This window comes from Chanodichthys erythropterus, chromosome 11 (genome assembly GCF_024489055.1).
Source record: "Chanodichthys erythropterus isolate Z2021 chromosome 11, ASM2448905v1, whole genome shotgun sequence".
NCBI lineage: Eukaryota > Metazoa > Chordata > Actinopteri > Cypriniformes > Xenocyprididae > Chanodichthys > Chanodichthys erythropterus.
This window is the reverse complement of record NC_090231.1, coordinates 9,164,609-9,190,792: the sequence shown is the minus strand read 5'-3', so window position 1 is coordinate 9,190,792 and position 26,184 is coordinate 9,164,609. Positions and strand designations below refer to the sequence as shown.

The window sequence follows — 26,184 nt, the reverse complement described above, 5'->3', positions numbered from 1 at the left end:
GTTTTGTACTTTAATACAATGTATGTAAAATAGCTGTTTTGTACTTTAATACAATTTTTTTAAATGCATTTTTTTAAGCTTTCTTTGCTAAATAGAAAGTTCACAAGTACAGCATTTATTTGAAAAATATTTTTTAACAGTGTAATTGAAAGCATCTTTTCTGAAAACAGGTACACATGCTCTACCAAAAAAAAAAAAAAAAAAAGACCCAAAGCTTTGATCAGTAGTGTATTCAATGCAGATTTCTAGCACTGACAAAGCATCGTATGTTCAGAATTGGACTGGAAACATAAGAGCGGTAAAGCACCACCTCTCGGATGAAGTATTGTGTGAAATCATGAGAAGAAAATGCAACAAGTCAAACAGCAATGGCCACACTTTATTTTTGCGTCAAGTCAACAGCAACAATCCTGAAGTAGGTGATTGCAGTCAGGGTCTAAGGCCATGGAAGCTTGACTGCAACCCATATGGCAAAAAATATTTTAAATAAAAAGGATAAATAATACATCTTAAAAGTAAACAGCAGTCTTGACAATGAAGAGGATTGGTACCAGCAAATAAAAAGTCAATCTCTTCTGTTTTGGTTCCTTTTTTTCTGTTTAAAGAAAACTTAAAAAATACATTTTCTGTTCATAAGATCATTGCCTTCCACTCGTACCTGATTGCCACAGTCATAATCGATGTGCTGATACGTGGAGACACAGCAACAATTCATCACAGATGAGAAACTTTGACATGCAAAACAATAATAATAAAACAAAATACATTCCAGCTTTTAGGGGCACAATCAGCACCTCGACTGTCCACCAAACTCTCAAATCAAGACCACGTTTGCAATGTCTTTTTCTTTTTTACAGAGCAACACTGTTAGACTTTGGCTCACAACTATCAAGAAAACAATTAAGTTGTCCAGTGTCGTGTGTACCGCTTTCTTTTTACACTGTACCATTGGAGTGTGTTGATAAATACTGCTTGAGAACCATATATATTAGTCAAGTTCAAGTTTTGCTTTAACTCGGGGTCTCCATATACAGACTGACCCCTGAAAAGGGGCAACGGTTGAATAACATTCATACGTTTGGTTATATACTGTCTTATATGTAACATATCTCATAGGTTTTCCTTGAACGGGACACCAGTTTTCATTTGATAAAACAAAACACGACCTTTTTAATTTGCCTCTTTTAAACATTTGTTTGTTTTCTACATTAAAGTGCAAGGCGAGATCAAATACATCTTGAAATGTACAACATACAGCATCACTTTCTTTCACAAGATTTCCCTGCAGAAAAAAAGTAAAGAAACAGCTCACTTTAAACCACTGCGCTCCATTTACTCACTTGGCACAAGAGTTACGGCACTGAAGCTTCTAGAACGACGGCTCAATTGACACACTAGTGATACACCATCACGACTTGGCTGACGATCCGAGAGTAAAAAGAACAAAATAGACCTTTTTCCTGCATAAGGGCATGAAAGGCATGCAGAAACTGAGACGGTCTTTGATAGATACAGAGACTAGATGCAGATTAACTATTCAGCCAGTTTGACGAATAATACAGGTCCACCATACATTCGTTCATCAGGATATTCCTTTTTTTGTTTGCATGTGTTTAATTGTCTTACAATTGTTCTGTTTGTTTTAGTTTGTTCCTTTCTTGTTGTTCGGGTGGCGACAGGACGGGCTCTTTTTTTTCCCCTTTGGAGAGCGAAGAAAGTTTTTTAGTTTGTGTCTGACGGCTGGAATACTAAGAAAAATGTAGGTAATAAAATAAGATAAAAAAAAAAAAAGAGAGCGGATTTGGTCATGCATGGGAGTTGCGACGCTGAAAACAGAGAGAGAGAGAGTCGGTGGACGGTCCACTTCCTACTCCCTGATGATGAGCATTTCCCATGACAGCATCCACAGGCAGAGGGGAAAAAGGAACAGAAGCACAGTAATGCAGTGCTCACAAACATGGGGGTGGGGCATGTGTCTGCACAGGTGATCTCACGCCCTCTCTCACCGGGCGTAAAGCAGCGTCCCGTGGCGGAGCGTGTCCTCACAGCTGAGGTGCAACAAACCACTTCAGCTCTTCAGTTGCCTGTAGAATCCACATCATACACGCCTTTGATATCCCAAGATCCTGAGTGGTGCAAACAAATGTATTAAGAATAAGGTTGAGTTGAATTTAATCATTTAATGTTTTTTTTAATTATGCATCTGAACCATCTGTGCACGGCACAAGGAATAGTTGATATACTATACACATATTACACTACACTGCAGCTGAATATGACTGACAATAATTCACTATGACGGTGAGATTATGAGGCTGGTTAATACTGCGTTTCTGCTTGTGAATTTGTATCTTACCTGACAGAGAGCTGCTGGACCTCTGCTTATGCAGCCTCTCTCTCTCCTTCTTGCCCTTGGGCATGATTTTCAGCTTCATACTGCTTTTCACAAACACACGGGATGGGTCCTAGAGTGAAACCAAGAACAGGGAGTCAGGAACAAGGAGAAGGGATGATATGCAATGCAGTCTAAAGAGCAGGGGCTGTTCTAGGGTCAGTGGATATTCAGGCCTTTAGCCCAGACTTCTGTGGATGCAAATTAAGCCATCCTTTGATTTAATATGGTAATAATACTGTATTATATAATGATTTGCAAAGCATTATTTTAAATGTTATTAGGCAGATTAAAGTAGAAGTAAAAGTCAAAATAATTACCAATACCAGTTAGTTGCTGAAATTACCAAAGTTTACAAAGATAAAAGAGCAAAGGCTCATTTAAACGCCTCAGATTGGCCGTTGCATGTCTGTGATCGTGACAATGCTCAACACTGCAAAAAGCACATTGTCCCTCGGTTTCACAGACAAGGCTTTTAAGCTAGTCCCAGACTAAAATGCATGTTTGAGCTGTTTTAACTGAAAGCAACTTGCACTGACATATCTTAAAATATGTCCGTTCCATTGTTTTGTCTCAAGATTCACATAATGTTTTTTTCGAAGGCACGTTTATAGCAGCTACTTAAATGCCCTAATTAAACTATGGCCTAACCCTGGCATAAAGATTAATCTAAGCCCTGTTTGTGAAACCAGGCCTGCAAGTAGTAACACTTGATGCAAAGGGAGAAAATATAGTGCTTTAATCTTGTTTAGATCTATGAGAAAGACAAGGAAACAACATTTGAATGATAACATTTAAGATGAAATCATATAAAAGTGAATATACAGTACAGTCCAAAAGTTTGTAACCACTAAGATTTTTAATGTTTTTAAAAGAAGTTTCGTCTGCTCACCAAGGCTACATTTATTTAATTAAAAATACAGTAAAAAACAGTAATATTGTGAAATATTATTACAATTTAAAATAACTGTGTACTATTTAAATATATTTGACAAAGTAATTTATTCCTGTGATGCAAAGCTGAATTTTCAGCATCATTACTCCAGTCTTCAGTGTCACATGATCCTTCAGAAATCATTCTAATATGATGATTTGCTGCTCAAGAAACATTTATGATTATTTTCAATGTTGAAAACAGTTGTGTACTTTTTTTTTCAGGATTCCTTGATGAATAGAAAGTTCAAAAGAACAGCATTTATCTGAAATACAAAGCTTTTGTAGCATTATACACTACCGTTCAAAAGTTTGGGGTCAGTAAGAATTTTTATTTTTATTTTTTTGAAAAGAATTTAAATAAATTAATACTTTTATTCAGCAAGGATGCATTAAATCAATCAAAAGTGTCAGTAAAGACATTCATAATGTTACAAAAGATTAGATTTCAGATAAACACTGTTCTTTTGAACTTTCTATTCATCAAATAATCCTGAAAAAAAATATTGTACACAAATATTTTGCACAATTGTACACATTAAATGTTTGAGCAGCAGATCGGCATATTAGAATGATTTCTGAAGGATCATGTGACACTGAAGACTGGAGCAATGATGCTGAAAATTCAGCTTTGCATCACAGGAATAAATTACTTTGTGAAATATATTCAAATGGAAAACAGTTATTTTAAATTGTAATAATATTTCACAATATTACTGTTTTTTACTGTATTTTTAATTAAATAAATGTAGCCTTGGTGAGCAGACGAAACTTCTTTTAAAAACATTAAAAATCTTAGTGGTTCCAAACTTTTGGACTGTACTGTATACACTACTGTTTAAAAGTTTGGGGTAATTTAAAATAAATAAATAAATAAATAAACACTGTTATTTTGACCTTTCTATTCATCAAATAATCCTGAAAAAAAATATTGTACACAAATATTTTGTACAATTGTACACATTAAATGTTTCTGGAGTAATGATGCTGGAAATTCAGCTTTACCATTACAGGAATTTTAAAATGCATTAAATTGAAAACAGTTATATTCAATTAGAAAAATATTGCCCAATATTGCTGTTTTTACTATATTTTTAAATTAAATTAATTCAGCCTTGGTGAGAATAAGAGACTTATTTCAACCAACATTAAACAATCTTTCTGAAGCCAAACCTTTGAACAGTAAATAATAAATAAATCACATTCATACAAACAACTTCTCTTTGGAGAAAATGAATTATTTTTTTACTTTCGGAATCCAAAGCAAATCCAAGCTCTACAGAAAAAGTAATGCAAACGAAAATGAAACTCCAAAAGGTCACACTCAAATTATATAGACTATAACGGCATAAATGTGGAGTAGGACAAACCTCCTCAGAGCAGTGCATGCTGGGACAGATCCAGTGAATGTCCTCCAGCTTATGTAACTCAGCGCTGAGACTGTCCACTGTGGAAAGAAGCTCCTCTTTCTGAGAAGACTCCAACTGCTACATGCACACAGAAAAAGTCTTTATCGTATTTCATACAGCATTACTTCTGTACAAGAACGGGACAAAGAAAATGAGAGAGAGAGAGACAGTGAAGCCGCTCACCAGCAGTTTTCCCTCAAGCAGCATCTTGGTCTCTTGCTGGAGAACTTTACTGCTGTTGACAATGTCTACCGCAGTACTGCGACTCAAAACCTGCAGAGAAACAAACACACAATCACACCTCAAGTTCAGTTTGATTTTCTGACAGACTCTTGCTGTTCAGTGATTAACACACAGTTATTCTTCTATTTGCTGGTCAATTGAGTTCCTGTGGAAAACAGCATGAGCAGCTCAAGGAGAACATGCTGAAAGCCACAGCAGGAAGGAAGGAGCTGCTATTATTACTTCTGGAGACTGAAAGTTGCACTTGTTAACTTTTAAAGCAGAGCTAGGCTGAACTGATCCTCATCACATCACTCACTGATATGAGCTTAGGGGTGTCGCAATATGCCGGTACTGACGATAACATTGACATTCAAAACATGAAATATCGATATCGTGTTAATTTAGGGTGTGGCAATATATTGACGATAACCACAATATTTAAAATGAGTAGGACGCTTATGATATCACGCTTATGATAGCGCCAGTACCTGTTTGAGCTCTCAGGTGGCAGTATTGCTCCTTAACGCTGACGCCTGTCAAACAGGAAGAAGATGCTATTCCTGTGTCGTCCGAGCGGGAGAGTGAGAGGCTCTGTCTGTTCACACACCCGAGAAAACTAAAGTAAACTCGACAGAATGGGAGTTTTTCGGCTCCTTAGACAGCCCAATCCGCAGGATTTGCCTAGCTACAGTTTTTGTCATTATAGCCTATCATAAGATGTAGTTGTTTTACAATATCACACGAGCAGAAGTGTCGTTTTCCGAAATCAGCACAGATGCAACTTATTGTTCAATTAACAACGTGAGTTACATTTTAGACACAGTATTGTTAATATTGTTTTTTCCCTTTATTTCGCCAGAACAGAGCCCCAGTGCAACAGAAATGCTTTTGTTATACTGACTGAATCCGCGTTTAGAACGATTTTGAGCTTCGTTCCTGAATGAATCAGTCATTTGAACACATCGGTTCGGTTGACTCACTCGCTCATTAAGACAGTGACTTGCTGCCACCTACTGGCGGTTTAGTTTCATATTTAAGGGTCATTTTAATTAAAACGTTAAAATGAGAAAAATTTATTTAAATATTGAATTAAATGTATGTAGACAAATTGTAAATGCTGTGTAAATATATTAATGCCACTTCTCATTCTGTGTCACCTCTGTATTGCAAAGATGGATTTTGTTGATAATGATTTCATTTGATTGGAAACAGCCATAAAGTATAGGCTATTATGCTAGTATTAATTATTATTTCTTCAGGTCTTAAAAAAGCCTTAAATTTGACTTTAAAAAATGTGCAGCAACCAAAATAAAGTAAAAATTATTTAGACTGATAAATTCCACGATATATCGATTTTGTGATATGTTTTGGCCACAATAACCGTGGTGTGGAAAATCTAATATCATGACAGCCCTAATATGAACTATGAAAATGTACACTGAAAATATATTTAAACCTGCCAAATAAAAATAATGTTTTGTGTGTGTGTGTGTGTGTGTGTGTGTTTAAGTACATTTGTGACATTAACTTCTCTGTAATTGCTTTCTTGCTTCCACTGAAGCTCAAGATGCTCTTTAGATCATTCTCAAATCATGCCGGAGAACAGGATCCTCAGGTTTTTTCACAGAACTCTAGATCACTAAAGGTGTCAGACATCTGGACCTGACTATATACTATATACTGTTCAAAAGTTTGGGGTCAGTTTTAATGTTTTTGAAAGAAGTATCTTATGTTCACCAAAGCTGCATTTATTTACTTAAAAAAAAAAAAAAAAAAAAAAACCCTACTGAGCCCAAACTTTTGAACATTATATATTTACAAAATGTTCTGCATTCAGTTAATGCATGAATATTAATCTCATCTGCTTTGTGTTTTCCACTGCCTACAGTTGATTTATCAAAAATTAATGATACTTAAATGATAATTTAATTCTGCCATACAAACAGAATGGAGCAAATGGGAAGAATATATTTGTTAAATGTAGTTGTTAAATATTTAAGTCTCAAAAGTTTTAGCAAGTGTGTTTTGGTCACCTCAGGGCTGGAGGGTTTGGAGGGGAAAGCTTCACTCAGGACCGCAGCACTGGCATTGACAGAATGAGCTAATTCCTGCTCCACCACCTTATGAGTCTTTGCCACCTCCCGGATCCTACAAAACACGATAACCACACATTCAGCAGTAGCAGCATAACGCACATTTCCCCTCCATATAAGCCTTCAATACATGGTTTTAAATGTAGTTGTGAATATACAATTACTTGTGAATCAATATAAGGAAGTGTCACATTTCTAAGCATTAGAAGTAACAGTAATGGGTGTGGTTTCGAGGTAAAATGGATTGTTCATTTCTTTAATAGCCCACAAAGAGTTTCCCACATTTGTATGTATTGATATTCACTGTGGTGTGACATTCCTTTTGGGTTACAAACTATTTTTGTGCAGGTGTTATAGACTTCATACAGGCACACACAGACACACCTATAGATGAGTGAGTCGGCCACTAAGCCAAGCTGCTGGACCTGTGCACATTCCTCCTCCGTCAGATACTCCATGGACTGCTGGGAGTTCAGTCGGGGCCGAGCCGGACGGCTGTCTCCTTTCCGCTTGTCCTCCCATGATTTCAGCGTGCTCTCGAATGCCTAATGTAATAGCAACATATAATGTTGGCATCAATATATAATGCAGAGCATCTACACTAAAGATTTTAGAGGGGCACAATGACCTAGTTACAATGATAACAATTAGAAATGTTTCTTGAGCACTAAATTAGAATGATTTCTTAAGGATCATGTGACACTAGCTATGTTTCATGAGTTCAGTTTACATGAACACTAAATAAAGTGATCGGGTTGATGTGTGAGGTTATTTGATTTTTTGTGCATGGATTTGATCTTTTAACATGCGCACACTGGACGAATATACAGAGTTTTCCGCTGTTGTCGCAAATGAACAATCCTCCTTTTCTTTGTTTTAAAAATCAGACTTAATGAAGCACATGAACACATGAAGCTTTGTGTCATGCAAGCAGAAATAACACCCCTTCCCAAGCCCAAAACAAGGCGTCTGTGGATACGAGTCTGAAGCAAGGACTGTCCTGCAGTACTTCACAGATAATGAGTGGAAGGAGAATCATTTACGTCACTATATTCAACAACAACAACAGCAGCTAGTTTCATGTGTCATACGTCATTATTCAATGTCATTGGACATGTGCAGACTTTTCCAGTTTCAGTTTTTAATCCGATCAAGGGTCCATGTAAACACAGCCTATAATATTTGGCTTTGCCATCCCAGGAAAAAATTACAATTTAAAATATATAAATTAATATCTAAATATTAATATACAAATAAATGCAGCCTTGGTGAACACAAGAGACTTTTAAAAAACTTTTAAAAAATCTTACCACCAACCCCATACTTTTTAATGATAGTACCGTATATGTACATTTATCTGCAAAACTAAGCTGATGAAGCTTGTTTTTCTGGTGAAACTGACACAGGAGGTTTTGCTGGTTAGGTTAGTCTAATGGGGGCAGCAAATCACCAGTATCCCACAAAGTGAAAAGGATCATGCAACACATAGGGGTGACTAGCAATGCTGGTCTGTTCAGAAATAAGAGAAAAGAAGATGAGCGCACACACACTGACCCGATCTCTGGTGAGCATCTGGGCTCGGTTCTTGTGGACGATTTGGACCATGCCAGGAGGCTGAATCCAGGCTTCACCGTCCACCTGCACAGGTACGCCTTCATCACCTAGGATGGTGATCTTTACCTGCCGACACTGAGGAAACAGCCAGTACATCTGAATTAGTTTTAAAAAATGTTTAAATTACCAGATGATGCATATTATTAAATTATTAACCATACACATGTTCATTATATACACATATACATATACATTAGGTGATATTAATAATCAATATTTACCCTACACCTACCCTACACTACACTTTTAAATAAATAAAGGTTTAAAACACATTGTTAATTAAGTTTCATTTTAGCATGGTGGAATAACACTTATCTCTTATCTCTTCAAAATTGAGTAAATTAAGCATAATTAGTCAAAATTACTGATGCAATCATTGTGTTGTCAAAAATTGAATTTCTTTGAATTGCAATTCAGTAAATTCCTCATCTTGTCGCTCTGGTTCAAATTCCAGTTAGGGTGTAGTTGAATTTAATTCATATCCAAACCATGAATTGAAGGAAAGTTTGAATTGTTAAATTCCGCATTGTGTCCTGGTGTTCAGACCTGGGCGATGCGGTGATGCTGTAGGTTGATGACTCGAGACATGGCCATCTGCATACTGCCGAAAACAGCGACCACTTCCAGCTTCTTGTCATCAAACGACGGAGCTCCAAAATTCTACACAATTACAACGGCAGACAATAATTCAAAATGTGCACAGCCGAACCACATTCTCATCATCTGAACTACACTTTATTTACACAAGTCTATATCTATCTAAATCTATATGTTTTAAGATAAGCAACATAAACTACATGAAACACAGGAAGGACCAGATGTCTTATGTGCGCACTCTGACTCTTGCTGGGAAACTATATTATGACTCATCTTTACTAGACAAATACACTTTACAGGAAATAATCTGTTAATCCGTAAATTAGACAGAGATCAGATAGCACAAACAGCATCACTCCAGGTAGGATGGTTATTATTATATTATATTATTATATTATAATTTTTTTCACACATATATTGCATGAGCAAGAGCTTAAAATGTATCTATTTACTGGACTTCAGTGTACTGTATATTGTATATCATACTTATTGCACTCTTTAACGCTCTCATCCTTTTCTATTTTCCAGCATTTATTCCCCAAACCTGTTTCATACTGATTCCTGTTTATACGCCAGAATGCACTCCGTCACACTGACAATTTGTTCTTGAAAAATGATGAAAGGATGAGCGGCTGAATTGATGAGCGGCTGTAAATGTGGTTGATGCATTTTGAAAGTCATATTTGCAGGAAGAAAGTCTGGCCAGGAGCCATTGTTTATTGACAGCTCAGAACATTAAAAAGATGCACTGAAGATAAATGAATGGCACAACTCTTTGTTGAACTGAACTTCCCTCCGGAAAGTAAAGTTATAAGTTCTGAACTGAAATTCGGTTGCATTGATGGACTCACATTGTCCTCTTTGGTGCCACCCCAGAAATTAATGCCTCCTGCATAGCTTGGGATGTTCAAAACAGCAAGACCCTGAAGACTCGGCAAGGACATGGGCACTCCATCACACTGCACACAAAAAAGAGAGATAGATAGAGAGACGGACAGAGAGTGTTACTGTAAAGCTTCTAGAACATTTGAAACATGAAAACATGATCACTTACACAGATGAAAAATACACATAAACACACAGTGGCAGAGCATCATTCATAGTATGTGAAGTAAATAGTACAAAGACTACTTCTTCCCATTAAAGGCCAGAAAAGGGAGAAATGCATTCAGCCCACATGTCAACATCATGCATTCCCTTTCTCTCTGTCTGTCCAACACATGCTCGTACCTCCAGCTGGACTCTTTGTTCCAGGTTCTTGTAGGTTTTCTGCACCAGTTCTTTGGTCCCTAGCACTCCATACCACATCATGTTTTTAGTGCGACTACTGTAAAAAACAAACAAACAAAAAAACAACAACACAGTTTTAGTCAGCATTATATAAACACACACACACACACACACAAAAAAAAAAAGTTTGAGTAAAAATTAACAATAAAAGCAAAAATGTAACTAGTAATACCACTGCCTCTGGACGGATTTAATTGTATTCAGCAATTCTCAAACATTTCATCTCTCTTACCTGCACTTTTTGGGGTGCTCGTCTCTCTTGTTATTGAACTCCAAAGATATTTTGGCATCCAGCCCGATGCCAAAATAGTTATTCATCACACACTTTTCTGTGCACTGCCTGTGGAACAGAGAGACAAGCATGATGAATTGTTGAAGCTGAGTCACAAAAGGATTGACTTATGAATACAAAAGTTTTTTGGAGTGCTACATAAACAGGAAAGGTGGATGTATTCATCATACATCATTCAAATGAAAATTTATTCATTTATAGATTAAACTGTTGCAGTGTCACATAAGCAGCTGTACAATATCTTATAGTGATGGATATGAGGAGTGCAAGAAATATAAGAAACTTCTTTCAAAAAGACTAAAAATGTTACATTTTCAGCTAATCTAGAACTGCTCTTTTCAGCTATATAATTATGTAAATAATGCTAACATTGTAGACACAAACCCTATAGCCTATAGATAGAAAGGTGTCTACTGAAGAACTATGTATGGACTATATAAAAACAGATTTATGTCCACTTTACGGTGTACATTTTAGGACATCCTCAGACATCAGTCATACAACGAAAAGGCATCATGCCTCAGACTAAAAGGATTCAGGTCTCAGGAAAAACAACGTCGGGTGTCAGGTCTCGTACAATTAGGCATCAGACGAAACAGACTCGGACAAAACGGCCTCAGACATTAAGGCATCAGGAAGCGAACTGCCACACCTAAATGTGACGCCACATGCACGCAGTTTCTAACTGTTAAATGTTACACTAAGTTATATAAAACATATCCCACTGAGATTATTTTGTAAATTTGTATTATTCACTAGTTTTATTTGCATGTATAAAAAGTTAGCTAAATAACACATTGCAACTAGCTTGCATTGCAAACTATCGTGAACACTTACAAAAATTAACCATGGTTTTATTATAGTAAATGTCTGGTAACTATGATTTTTTTGTCGGATTGATACTATTTGTATAACAATAGCTTTACTACAAATACCACTATATACTATAGTGTAGCTAAACCATGGTTAATTTGTGGTTACTGTGGTTAACTACAATTACTATGTTTTTTTTTGTAGTAAAACCATGATTCATTTTCATAAGGGAAGTAAAAAATCTTTCAAGCAATTAAACTGCATTGTTATAAAAACAGCTGCTTTGTGTACAGAGGTTACCAAGGAAGGACTTTATTTCTGCCGTTCAGTGCCACCTACTGTCAGAGAGTCGATTACATTTTAATTCAGTTAATTGCTGTTTTTCTGCAGACCAATGTGAAAATCGCCATGTTGTTTTCTGTATAGAACCTAACCAGTGTAATATTTCTTTAAAGCTGTAAGAATAAAATTACAGCTTTTTTTTTGTTTGTTTTTAATGCTCAAATAACAATTATAAAGAACATTGCCAAGGGATTACATACATAGCCTACATGAATACCATCAATAGATAGATTCTACATAATTAACATGTTAAATATGAAAAAGACAACTGAAGATGGCATTATTATGAGATAAAAGCCAATAGAAAATTATACAAACAAACAAACAAAAACCTGATGCCTTTTTGTCTGAGTCTATTTCATCTGATGCCTAATTGTACATGACCTGACACCTGCTGTCATTTTTCCTGAGACCTGAAGCATTTCAGTCTGAGGCGCAATGCCGGTTTGTCCGAGCCTTTTAGTCTGAGGCATGGCATGAAGCCTTTTCGTTGTATGACTGAGGTGTGAGGATGTCCTAATATGTATACCGTACCACTGAGACTGTGATGGACTAGTGTGTCGGTGAGTGGAATAGCAAAAACAGTGGGATATTACATTGTCAACATGGTTTTAGAACTACTGAAGACTAAGATGTCATTACTGCACTACTCTGGAGAAAGATAAGAGCTCTGTTGTGTGTGTTTGCACAGTCTTACACAGACTCTTCAGAGAAAAGCACAGTGCTGAAGCTCTCTGACTTCTCCAGTAATATAGGGGTTGTAGTGGTTGGACTCAATGTGTTTTGACCTGTCATTGAAATGAAGGAATAGAAGAGTGAGAGAGAGAAGTGCAAAATTCAGCCATAAGAAATAACCTCGAATCACTACAAACACTTCAATACCAATAGTACAATAATAAAAACTGTGTAGCAAACTGTTCTGAAAAAAAAAAAAAAAGCTTCTGAATGAAAACTGTGAACTGTAAATTTCATGAGACTACTAAAAAGAATATTTCTTATAAATAAAATATTCTAAATTCTATAAAATCTACTCAAACACTTGGGTAACACCTTATGTAACTGATTTGAGTAAAACCAATTAAATACATTAATTTACACATACAAATCTCTTACAGTCTATAGTACTACACAAAGTATTTGAGTAGTTTGCAAGCTTAAAAACTCATTTCCAGTTGACTGAACAAATACATATCAATTAAAGCTGAAGTTATTTCCTTTGAAAGAACTCAAATTAAATTAAGCTCAACTGATTACACACATTTGTTCAGTAACACTGAAGATTTAGTAAAACTAGCATCTGTAAAAGCTATTTTTTTGTTAAATTTCATTTTTTAGACTACTCATTCCATGTGACTCATTTAATGCGTTCATGTGACAGTGATTTATATTAAGAAATATTATTAAAAAGATTTTTTTTTGTTGATGTAATTCAAAATATAAGTTAAAAATAAAACAGTTCTTCATGCAAAATGGGTTGTTTAGTGCTGCCCTTTATGTGAGCTAATGCAGTGTTACGCATGTTAATATAGCTGATGTTGCTCCTTCAAGTGATACTTGGCCTTTTCTTTTTTCACCTCTCCCTGCTCACACAGACAGTTCTGAGGGACGACCTTTTCTAAACAGTGTCTGGGTTGCATGATGTAATTTCCACTTCCACCAGGGCATACAAACATAGTTATTTTTGTATCCTACCAATTTAAACATTTAATTTTATGTCTTCTGTATTTGGAATGCTCTTTAGTCTGAATTTCTACAGCTGACCTTCATATTCACAAAATGAGTAATGATCCTTTAACCGTGGGGTTTTAATTCAGGGACTTTGGTGTTTTTTTGTTTGTTTTTTTAACAATTTTCATTCTTGCAAAGGTTTGCAATTGTGTTAAAAACATCTTTCATATATCAAAATGCCAATATTTGAATGAGCTACAGAAGAGGAAAATCTTGAGAAGACTGAGGATCCAATTACTAGGCACCATCTATCAATATTCATAAACTGAGTTTGTCACTCACGTGGCTCCGCCTCTTTGAGGTCCTCACTGCTTCCTCTTTTGATTGATGAGCAGGAGGACATTCTCTGTACCTGGGTGTGTCTGTTCTGCTCATCCACCACTGAGAGAGAGCAATCAACAGTAATCTAATTAAATATTGGGTAAAGTGTCCCACTAGCCACTGTAACATGCTGTGTACTTTCCTGTACATTTGCAAGCCACAGATCTTAGTTATTTAAATGCAATCACAGTAAACACAATAGAAAGTAAGGGGTAAAATGTTATTCACTGAAGCCTTTTGGTGTTTGTTTTGAACGTGTTATCTCACAGTTAGCTTCACAAAGTACAGAAATTTAGCCTTACAGTACTCTACAATGCTTGAATGATGTTCTCTTTGATGTTTATTATTTATTTTCTAACACTGGCTCAAAATACAATGACTTTCCACTTCCACAGAAGAATGCACTCCAATATGGTGAAGAATTACCTTTTTCTGCCTGATCTATGATTTGTCGGAGTGCTTTCTTTAGGCTGTTGGCCCTCAGCATCAGCTGCTCTCTTGATCTGAAGGGTCTGGAATGATCAGCGTCGCTCTCGTCTGGTGAGATGGACCCAGCTGGTACCAGCTGGGCATTGGCGTCTTCGCTGAGAGCCTTAACCAAAGAGTCCAGCTTCTCGTTCAACATGGCACACTGAGATAGACACACAAGAACAAATCAAAGCAGTTTTCTTGGTATCTGCTGAGTTTATAAAAACCAACACATTTAGTTCTTCATTTAACTGTTTATTTGACTGTTTGTTTAGCTGTTCATTTAATCTTTTGACTGTTAATTCACTCATTATTTGACTGTACATTTGACTCATTTTTTGTTAACATCTGATTGACTCACACAAGTCTCCTGCTTTACCTTTTTTGCCATTGCATCAGCCTCCTCTTTATTCTCCGTGGCCCGTTCATAAGCTTTGCCGACCTCAGTCACAAAATCATTAACTGTCCCACAAAGAAACCTGTGAATAAAAGAGATAGGAAGACAAAGTGTAGAGGTTCAAAAGGATGTTTAAAAAAATTATATTCATATACTACCGTAACAACACATTCAGAAACACAAACCAACTGTTTACTCACTTAGCAGATGATATAACGTCACTGTGTTTGTCAGAGTCCAGGATTTTGGTCAAGTGAGTGGCAACAGAATCAGCATATTGTGTAATCTGGATTTCAAAAACATCATTTTAAAGCAGAAAATCTCATTTAAACACAGTTTACACTTCTGTTCAAAGGTTTGGGGTTAGTAAGATTTTTTTTTTTACCATTGTTTTTAAAGTATCACAAATGCTGCATTTATTTGATAAAAAATACAGTAAAAATAGTTCTTCCAACTCTTAAAAAATGCTTAAATATTTCTTATTATTATCAATGTTGAAAACGGTTGTGCTGCTTAATATTTTTGTGGAAACCGTGATGCACTTTTTTTAGGATTCTTTCATAAATAGAAAGCATATATATAAAAAAACAGCATTTATCTGAAAAAGTAATTCTTTTTTTTTTGCTACTTTTTATCAATACAGTGCATCGTTGCTGAATAAAAGTATTCCTGACCCCATGCTTTGCATGGTAGTGTACTGTACGTCTTTAAAGGGGATGAGCATTAGCTATGGATTAAAAAAAATATGTTCATTTTGTAATATTAGGTATGTATTTTTTGCATTTGAAGGACACCTGTAGGGGGGAGTCTAATGGATCCTCCTCCTTTACAATCGCTGGAGCCTGTTTGGTGGGCACTTCATAGGTCATCACACTCCATCTGGGACACACACATTCAGAGATCTGTTTGATGAGATTCATTAATCCACTCATTCTCCTTCTTTCTCTTTGTCTCTCACCTGTCCAGCATCTTGGTTGTAGCTCTCTCCAGTTTCTCCAGTATCTGCAGCAGCTGAGCATCATCATCACAGAGTCCTCCCCATCCCAGCACACGCGCCAGGTCATTTCCTGTGCCCAGCGGTAACACGCCCAGCTGGCACTGTTACACAACGCAACACAATAAGAGTGTACTTCTGGGTACTTCAAAAGCTAAAGATTACATTAAATAAAAATGGACCCTATGTACCTGTACAATACCGTTCAAGAGTTTTTAAAGAAGTCTCTGATCATTTTTTAGGATTCTTTAATAAACCGAAGCATTTATTTGAAATCTTTTCTAACATTATAAATGTCTTTAATGTCACTTTTGCTGTATCCTTGATGAATAAAAATATTAATTGCTTTCAGAAAAAAAGCTCAAATAGCACTGATGCCGACTCTCTGAGTGTCTCATTTGTGTATTCTTTATAATTTGTTCAGGTTTGAATTTGTATGGATAGTAACTATTTCAACTACTGAATATTTTCTTTCATGTTCTGTAAATCATCTATTTTATATCCTATTATTTGAGGTTGTGGATGATTAAATAAAAAAGTAAATAAAAAAAGATTGTTTTACTTTTATTTAATATTTAGTTTTATTGTTTTAACTACATGATATTTCAATAAATGTTATATTTATGATTAAAAAAATAATAATTTTATGGGTTATACAAGGCATTTGTTAAATGAAAGCTAAGGAAACAGAATTACATTTAAAACAAGCTTCTCATGTTAATTTCACAAACTTCCAGTTAAAACCCAGCCCACTTCCGGATTTATCCGAATACAGATACAAATTATTTTTAAGATTGTTGCAAATAGAGATACAGATATTGACAGCGCTGCACACCCCATGTGCACATTTTCAGAATCTTTCATTAAAATGTAAGAACTTTATTCGGGTTATTCTGACCTGTTTGTGCAGACTGAGTTTGTCCAGTTCAGAAAGAACCCAGCCCACGCTCCCATCTCCACCACACACTAGAATACGAAAGGTCTCAAACTTCTGGAAGAGACGAAGCCTGTACACATAAACAAAAATATAACACAACAAATATGATCCAGAGGGCAAATTCACAAATTGTATGTTCAAAACAGAATACTATTAAAAGCTGCACTAAGATGTACAACATGTGACGTACTAAGACTGTTACAGCTATTAAATAAAAATGTTGGGTTGTTTTAAAAGCTAAGCTACTGTGAATGATTCCTGACAGTTTAACTGCCTTACAAAGTCTTCTGATATTGCAGCGTGTTATCAGCAGACATTGATCTCACCCCAGCTGTGGGCCACCGTTCATGAGGTCAAAGACCTGAGCAGGGTTCAGAAGCTGCCTAAACCTGCGCAGGAACTTGACGCCCTGGTTGTCACCACTCTTACTGTTCACCAGCACCAGTAGAGGACTCGAGCAGGATGGAATGGTGGCCTTCCAGAAGCCTGAAGTGAGCAAGGGATAATGAAGAAGGACAATGGAGGGATTGGAGAGGGGGGAGAGGGAGTGGGAATAAGAGAAGGAGAGGAGAGGAAAAGAACTTGGGAGGGGTGTCATGTTTTGAAATGTAACCATCTTTAACCACTGTCTCTTTAAGAACATAACTAACATCAAGAATGACTTTGGCTGCATCCAAAATCGCATACTTTCCAACCATATAGAAGTCAAAAAATGTATGTGACCAAAAAAAAAAGCATGTCTGAATTCACAAGGGTAGGTAAAAAGTACCCGGATGACCTACTATTTCCGACGAGATTCTGAAGTGTGCATATTATGGACACTTTACTTTCCCATGAGGCCACAGGAGAGGATTTATGAATGGCAGTGAAGCGACGTAACGGACACCGGTAGGTCACATGATAAGGGCAACATGGTGAATGCAGTATGGCCAGATCACATTCGTACTACACACAATCATACTAGACAGAACTTACTATTTTAGTGGTTGTAAAGTAATTACTTGTTCAAAATACGTACCTACTCAAGATTCAATGTATGCGATTTCGGAAGCAGCCCATGTTATGCAAAAGCGGTATGCAAAAGTTTGAGTTCTGTAAGATGTTTTTATGTTTTTGAAAGAAGTCACCAAGACATAAAAATACAGTAAAAACAGTACAATTGTGAAATATTATTACAATTTAAAGTTACTGTTTTATATTTTATTATATTTAATTTTGTGCTACTTAATATTTTGTGGAAACCGCTATACATTTAATTTAATTAAAGGTGCCATCGAATGTTTTTTTTACAAGATGTAATATAAGTCTAAGGTGTCCCCTGAATGTGTCTGTGAAGTTTCAGCTCAAAATACCCCATAGATTTTTTTTAAATAATTTTTTTTAACTGCCTATTTTGGGGCATAATTAGAAATGTGCCGATTCAGGCTGCGGCCCCTTTAATTGCTCGCGCTCTCCGCCCCCTCCCGAGCTCTCGACTCTATCATTGCATAAACAAAGTTCACACAGCTAATATAACCTTCAAAATGGATCTTTACAAAGTGTTCGTCATGCAGCATGTCTAATCGCGTAAGTATGGTATTTATTTGGATGTTTACATTTGATTCTGAATGAGTTTGACAGTGCTCCATGGCTAAAGCTAACATTACACACTGTTGGAGAGATTTATAAAGAATGAAGTTGTGTTTATGAATTATACAGACTGCAAGTGTTTAAAAATGAAAATAGTGACGGCTCTTGTCTCCGTGAATACAGTAAGAAACGATGGTATCTTTAACCACATTTAACAATACATTAGCAACATGCTAACGAAACATTTAGAAAGACAATTTACAAATATCACTAAAAATATCATGTTATCATGAATCATGTCAGTTATTATCGCTCCATCTGCCATTTTTCGCTATTGTTCTTGCTTGCTTACCTTGTCTGATGATTCATCTGTGCACAGATCCAGACGTTAATACTGACTGCCCTTGTCTAATGCCTTGAACATGAGCTGGCATATGCAAATATTGGGGGCGTACATATTAATGACCCCAACTGTTACGTAACAGTCAGTGTTATGTTGAGATTTGCCTGTTTTTCAGAGGTCTTTTAAACAAATGAGATTTACACAAGAAGGAGGAAACAATGGAGTTTGAGACTCACTGTATGTCATTTCCATGTACTGAACTCTTGTTATTCAACTATGCCGAAGTAAATTACATTTTCAATTCGATGGCACCTTTAAGAACTCTTTGATAAATAGAAAGTTAAAAAGAACAGGAAATATTTGAAAAAATCTTTGTCACTTTTGATCAATTTATTACATATTTGCTGAATAAAAGTAATAATTTCTTTTGAAAAAAGAGAGCAATCTCACTGACCTCACACCTTTAAATGGTAGTGAAAATATTATATATTAAATAATGAAATAACAGGAATAACATTATATTCATTGGTATTTTTAACTGACATACTGTAGTTATAATTATATTTGATCTAAATAATGTCATTTGCAACAATAAGCATATGACAATGCGTTATGGAGACAGCTAAGCTGATGCAGTTGCCAGGGCAACTCTTACCGTCAGAGTCGATGCTGTTGAGTGCAGTGGGTGGAATGATGGAGACCTTACATTGACCCAGAGGACAAACCTTTCCCAACTGCTCCTTACAGCTATTATGCACCTACACACAGGGAATGTATAGAGAGATGCATTAATGGCTACTCAAATACCCATCGTTGTAACAGATGCACAGAGACACACTGGTAACACAAGGTAAACACACCTGTATAAATATGATGTCATATTCTTTCCTGTAAACTCTGTGTGTTTATGTGGTATTTCTAGTTGTTATGGTTACAGAGTGAAGTGTGTATGATGCAATATTGTGGGTGTGGGTGATATACAGCACTGTGTTCGGTTTACAAAGTGGGCAGGAAGGTGACGTACAATAGCTTTGCACCAGAGGCACCGCCAGTCCTGCAGTCGACGGACGCTGCCACAGTTTCGGTCGCACACCACACACTTAGCACTAACCGGCAGGTTCCCCTCCAACCACTGGTGAGGCATTGATACCTGTACACACAAACACACTAATCTAGGTACAGAATACCACTGAGACCATATGCAAGTAGAAGTTAAAAGATTCACTTACCCCATCCTCATCCTCAATGATGTCATTTCCTATAGACGCCAGAGTGGTCCACTTACAGTTATTTGTGGATCGTACGGCACAGCGCTTGTGGGCTTTGAATTTACACACTAACACACATACAGAGAAAAGATGACATTAAACAGATCATCAGTTGAACGTGATAACAGGCTGAGGGCATTGTTCGTATTTATGAGTCATTGATTATGCTCTAAACAAACAACGTCATTGTTCGTTTGTAAAAGGATAAGCTATGCATGAAAAAGTAAACGGCACCAAAAGGAAAAATCCAAACAAATTCTTGTTTGAATTCTCGTGAAATAAACAATATGGGAAACATGAAACGCTTAGACAACAACACAAAAAAGCTTTGTGTTTATGTTTACCTTCACAGGAAAGACCATGAGAGGTGACGCCCGGCAGAGCCTCTCGACACACGTTGCAAAAGGTGGGCCGGGCGTGAGAGCAGGCGTACCAGTTATGCATCCCTGAGAAGTGCTCCATGTTAAACTGACTGGCCTGTGATCAGTAAAATCATGTCAACATCACTGCACTATAAATACACATTCAAATAATAAGATCTGCAGTGGTTCTCAACCAGGAGGCCTCAGCAATCTTCCGAGGGGGCCTCAACATGAGTCTACGTTCACACTGACAGTTTTTGGGATTGACAATTGTCCCGTCTGTTTGAATGTGCAAAGGGAGTCAAGCCCATATTCTCTTACCAGTAACCACAGCAACAGCCACCAAAGTAATATCACACATGCAACTTCCGTAAAACTGAAAAGTATTTTCACTTTTGACATGATAAGTGTGATGATGTGATGATACACAGGGCAACTTTTTGAGCAATGTTGCTTGGGCACTTTCCCATTGAGAATGAGCAACAAATTTCTATCTGGATAGATTTCTATCACAAGCAACATTGCTGAGAAAGTAACCATGTATCATCACCTTAAGATTCCGATCCAGACATGAGTTCATTGGTCAAATCTTCATTAATCGACAGCAGCTTTTATATCTGGATGGAGAGCGGAGCATTTAAGTTGCGAGCAGAGCACAAAACTGATGGTAGCAGTGAACAATGACTGGATCTAGAACCTTCAGCTCATATCTCTGTCACTCTAAGTTACTTTCTCAGGTAGAAATTGTGTGTATTAAGGAGTAAAAAAGGTTAAGAACCACTGATATAGGGTCAAATACAACACATAAGCTACTGTTATAGACAAAGACTGGCCTGGGATCTGTCAGGAGGTTTTTTTAATGTTTTTTTTTTAATTTGGCTAATGAAAAGCACTAAAGATTTAAAAATCACATGAATTAACACAATAACTACTTTACATCAATATTTCACCTAAACACAGTTACAATTAGCCGTTAGTGGCTTTCGTTTATTGATAACTTAAAGAGGGAAGCGAAATCCATGTGAAGGCGCATCAAACTGCACATCAATGCACATTCAGTTCAATTCATATTTATTTGTATAGCACTTTTCACAATACTTATCGTTCCAAAGCAGCTTTACAGAAAATGCATGTGCCTACATTACAATTGAGAGTGATCTGTTATCAGAGGTGACTGAGTCCAAGTAATATTATTTCAGAAATGTACATATACAAATCACGCAGTTAGCTTATATAATATATTAATTTTAGGCAGAATGAATGTGCTCATTAAAGCAATTATTATAAGTTGTGAACATAATGATTACAATATATAGACAATTTTTAAATGTACAGTGGCATGAAAAAGTATGTGAACCCCTTGCAGAATCTGTGAAAATGAGAATTATTTTAATAAAATAAGAGGGATAATAAAAAAATGCATGTTATTTTTTGATTAGTACTGTCCTGAGTAAGATATTTTACATAAAAGATGTTTGCATTTAGTTCACAAGACAAAACAATAGCTGAATTTATTAAAATAACCCCATTCATAAGTTTGTGAAACATTGATTCTCAATACTGTGTGTGGTTACCTGATGATCCACGACTGTTTTTATGTTTTGTGATGGTTGTTCATGAGTCTCTTGTTTGTCCTGAGCAGTTAAACTGAGCTCTGTTCTTCAGAAAAATCCTCCAGCTCCTGCAGATTCATCAGTTTTCCAGCATCTTTTGCGTATTTGAACCCTTTCCAGCAGTGACTGTAGGATTTTGAGATCCATCTTTTCATAATGAGGACAACTGAGGGACTCAAACACAACTATTAAAAAAGGTTCAAACATTCACTGATGCTCCAGAAGGAAACACGATGCATTAAGAGCCGGGTGGTAGAAACTTTTGAACACGATAAAGATATCACAATTGTTCTTATTTTGTTTAAATATCATTGTTTTTCATTTAGTACTGCCCTTCGGAACCAACAGAAGATACTTGCATGTTTCCCGGCAGAAAAATTAAGTACAATTTACCTTGATATTTGAATTCAAAAGTTTTCACTCCTCGTCTCTTAACGCATCGTTTTTCCTTCTGGAGCATCAGTGAATGTTTGAACCTTTTTTAATAGTTGAGTTTGAGTCCCTCAGTCGTCCTCAGTGTGAAAAGATGGATCTCAAAATCAAATTCACAGATTCTGCAAGGGGTTCACATACTTTTTCATGCCACTGTAGTTCCAAACATATGTTTGGGAGGAGCCTAAACATTCAGTCCTGTCAATCATCATTACGAGCGTATATAAGCAGCAGTCACTGCGTCATCCCAGCGTCAATACTTCCAGCATCCCTCCTCCTCCCCATCTCCTCCTCTTTTTCTCTTATTCTCCCTCTACGCAGTACTGTAATAGGGGGGTTTAACTCAGAGCTCAAGCCGAGCCTCGGTTTTGAGCCTCCTTCAAGGACAGCAAGCCAAGTTTGTTTTACCATTAACCATTCTGACTGAATGGGCAGGTGAACTTGTGAACTGGACCTTTAAATGATTTTAGATGGGTTTAAAGGTGAAGGTTCAGACACTGACCTCATAAGTCTCCCATTTCTGTACAGACTTCAAAGCACTGATCCAGTCTTCCATCTCCTTCCTGCTCTCCGCACACAACATCAGCTTACGGAATGGAGTGATAACCTGGGAGAGAACGAGAGACATATAAAAAGTGTGAGCTAGAAATGAACCAACAAATGAATGGAGCTGTGTCTCAAAATGTATTGAGATGCCAACATAAATCTAGACATATTTAAAAAAAATGGTTTGCTAGGTTTTCATAAAGCCACTGAAAAGAAGTTTTGCTTACTGTGAAACTGTTGTTGATGTTTTTGGTGCTGGTCTCGGCCACGCTGGCATCCGAGAGGTCGACCTCATCAAATATGAGAGACTACAACAATAAAGTAGCATGCTTTGGTCACCAACAAACACTGAAACAATCACCTATATTCAGCACCACCTGAGGTTCAATGTGCTTTTACCTTTGAATCTTTGGCATAGTAGAGAGTTCTGCCTCGCAGTTTAAAATATCTCCTCTTCCATCTCTGAAAAGAGCTGGTCTGTTTTAGCAGAAGACCCTCCTTTACACTCTTCTACAAAACAATGCAGAGGAAGAAAAAAGAAATTAAAAATGTGTACAAGGCAGCCATTGCAAATACAACAATCTGATTTGTTTTTGTAATAGTGTTCATGTATCCCTACTTTTTTTATTTATAATGAAACATTTTCATGCCATGCTAGAACTTGCTATTTTTAGAAACTGCTTCATAGCCCAGTGGATTTACTGGTGTTCATAAATTGCTTCTTTTGCATGTGCATGAAATTCAGTTTCCCATTTGTTATACTGAATCATTATAAGAAATGAACACACAAACCCCTGAGGCTCCAACTTGAATTAACAATCCTGTACTTCAAAAACAATGGTTTATCACCAGGCCCAGATGGAATTAGTGGACTTTTTTTCTGCTCTTTCTGGTTTTAAACATGATTATACTCTTATGGGTAGACGAAGGTATAAAATTATGCAGAATATGTATTAAACAAACATGCATGAGTTGGTTAAAGGGATAGTTCACCCAAAAATTTGAATTCTGTCATCATTTACTCACCCTTCTGCTGAACACAGAGAAGATATTTTGAAGAATATGAATAACCAAACAGTGGATGGGCCCCATTGACTTGTATAGTATGGGGGGAAAAACACTATGGAAGTCAATGGCTACCATCAACTGTCTGGTTACCATCATTCTTTAAAATATCTTCTTTTGTGTTCAGCAGAAGAAAGAAATTCATACAGTTTTGGAACAACTTGAGGGTGAGTAAATTATGATTTTTCCTTTTTTTGGGGAACTATCCTTTTAATAGCTTTGTTAATGATGTGTTTGAATACTGTGGAGATTTCACAGTATGATTTTTACACAAATTGCCAATTACTTCAGCGGAAATCACTTTTGAGGACTTGCATGTTTACTGATAAAACTATCTAAGCATCTATCAGATTTACCATAACAACACCATCAAAACCAGTTTGATCTGTCTGTAATGCTTTCCTTCGGTCCTACCTTAATTGTTTATAAGAAAACACTGGTTTATCGTTAAGGCGTTACAGTAAGCATTTAATAAAACCTGCTATGTCACCTAGCAAACTCAAATGCCAACAACACTGAAAGAGGAGCTGCCAGATTTTCATAAAGTTCACTATGGATCTCCAAAACATGATCAGGTCTTCAATTAATTTCTGACTTTTATCATAAACATTGACACTTCAGTCTGGTCTGAAGGGCAGAGCAGCTAAAAGCCTTTCAAGTAGTCATCAAATACAGCTGTACTTCATGGCACATAAGCAGTAAAATCAAATCACAATGCAGTCTGTCCTTGTCTAAACATGCAGGGCATATCCTGTGCCCTCTGATGACGTGAGATGTGAATTTCATGAGTGTATCGTGACAGAGCACCGCCAGCAGCTCGGTCAGCAGTGAGACAGGCTGATGGGACAGAAAAGACAGCATATCTGTCTCTTGTGGTTCTTGTCATGCTGAAAACAAGGAGGGTGAGAGTGCTGTTGCTAATCATTAAGGAAATAAAAGTGAGTAACCTAGCCAGGCAATCTGCCAAGAGTCATGATGACGTACACGCACAAAGGGAGTGAATTCACAAAGAGACAACAAGAGACGGAAGCTGCATGGTTTGGTGGGAAAGAAAGTATCTCTGGCTATGTTTTCACACACTCTTAATGTGACCACAATGTATTAAACAAACTACCCTGATATGTTACATAATCTTTTATAATACAATATATTTTCTTATCATATGAAAATAGAACAACTTTTAGCATTAACATTTTTACTTCTATTGTCAGTTCAAAACAACTGTCATTTGAGACCTTATGAAAGTCAACTGAATATAATATATTTTAAACAATTGTGCTTTTACTTTTCTGTGTAAAAAAAAAGTTCAATTATTTTATGATTTAAGGGTAAACCAGTAGTGCAATTGAATTTTGAGTTAAACTGACAAAAAAATGGCATGAATTTCATCAAGACTGCTCACACTGTCATCTTTGAAGAAAACCAGATGATCAAAAAATGTTGCAGATCAGAATTTAAAATATAAATTTCAAATGTGGTCACATGTGAGGATTTGAGCCACATTCAGCTGCAATGTCAGTGTAACCTCTGAGTCACTTTTGCAGGTGATTATACTCTCTATGTCCCTTTCAAAGGTGTCTCATTTTCTCCACCATGACTCCCAGCAGGGCTCATAAATATATGTGAACTGCCCCCAGAAGGTAGTTAAATCTGCCCAAACCTCCATTTGATAGCATAAATTAAATAATGTTTTCTTGGAGAAGTAGATGTAGGGATTGGTTTAGTCAAAGGTTTTGATTTTTAGATTAATATGAAAATAACATAAGTCTATAGTATGCATGTTCAAATTATGTATGTATGTGGGTCAGGTTTTGCTATTTTTGTGTGAACCAAATAAGGGCATTAAAATCTAAATTCAATTACATTATGGAAACAAAAAATCTTTTTTTGAAAGGGTTAGGTTTAGAAGTGTATGGTTAACATATATATTCTAGAAAATATAATTAGGTCAAAAAACAATTAAAGTTACAGAAATTAACTCCCTGAGGTCTGAAAACGCGCCGGCGCGTTTTGCAGGATTTTTTTCACATTGCAGCAAAACAGACTTAAAATACTCTGTCATTTCTTGTCATAGAGACATAAGTAATATATCAACTGAAACTATAGAATATCTTCTTTTATTTGTGTACACTCAGAGTAAA

The 26,184-nt window shown here is 36.4% G+C and overlaps 1 protein-coding gene across 2 annotated transcripts in view; it reads right to left on the bottom strand.

Moving 5' to 3' along the window:
• Positions 1-20: 20 nt before the first annotated feature.
• Positions 21-26,184, bottom strand: part of si:dkey-172j4.3 (diacylglycerol kinase delta) — a 91,230-nt gene continuing 65,066 nt past the window's right edge. For both annotated transcript variants that reach the window (XM_067401455.1, XM_067401454.1), the window contains 27 exons: positions 23,378-23,488; positions 23,206-23,286; positions 22,935-23,039; positions 20,370-20,502; positions 19,987-20,093; positions 19,782-19,907; positions 19,413-19,515; positions 17,172-17,331; positions 16,807-16,915; positions 15,873-16,012; positions 15,709-15,793; positions 15,115-15,200; positions 14,897-14,996; positions 14,476-14,680; positions 14,011-14,109; positions 12,698-12,788; positions 10,786-10,893; positions 10,494-10,590; positions 10,115-10,222; positions 9,213-9,326; positions 8,607-8,741; positions 7,437-7,597; positions 6,993-7,107; positions 4,918-5,007; positions 4,696-4,812; positions 2,357-2,465; positions 21-2,126 (listed from right to left, as the gene is read on the bottom strand). In XM_067401455.1, coding sequence (XP_067257556.1) covers positions 2,077-2,126; positions 2,357-2,465; positions 4,696-4,812; positions 4,918-5,007; positions 6,993-7,107; positions 7,437-7,597; positions 8,607-8,741; positions 9,213-9,326; positions 10,115-10,222; positions 10,494-10,590; positions 10,786-10,893; positions 12,698-12,788; positions 14,011-14,109; positions 14,476-14,680; positions 14,897-14,996; positions 15,115-15,200; positions 15,709-15,793; positions 15,873-16,012; positions 16,807-16,915; positions 17,172-17,331; positions 19,413-19,515; positions 19,782-19,907; positions 19,987-20,093; positions 20,370-20,502; positions 22,935-23,039; positions 23,206-23,286; positions 23,378-23,488 — 3,045 coding nt within the window. In that variant the 3' untranslated portion in view covers positions 21-2,076. The remainder of the gene's footprint in view (positions 2,127-2,356; positions 2,466-4,695; positions 4,813-4,917; positions 5,008-6,992; positions 7,108-7,436; positions 7,598-8,606; positions 8,742-9,212; positions 9,327-10,114; positions 10,223-10,493; positions 10,591-10,785; positions 10,894-12,697; positions 12,789-14,010; positions 14,110-14,475; positions 14,681-14,896; positions 14,997-15,114; positions 15,201-15,708; positions 15,794-15,872; positions 16,013-16,806; positions 16,916-17,171; positions 17,332-19,412; positions 19,516-19,781; positions 19,908-19,986; positions 20,094-20,369; positions 20,503-22,934; positions 23,040-23,205; positions 23,287-23,377; positions 23,489-26,184) is intronic.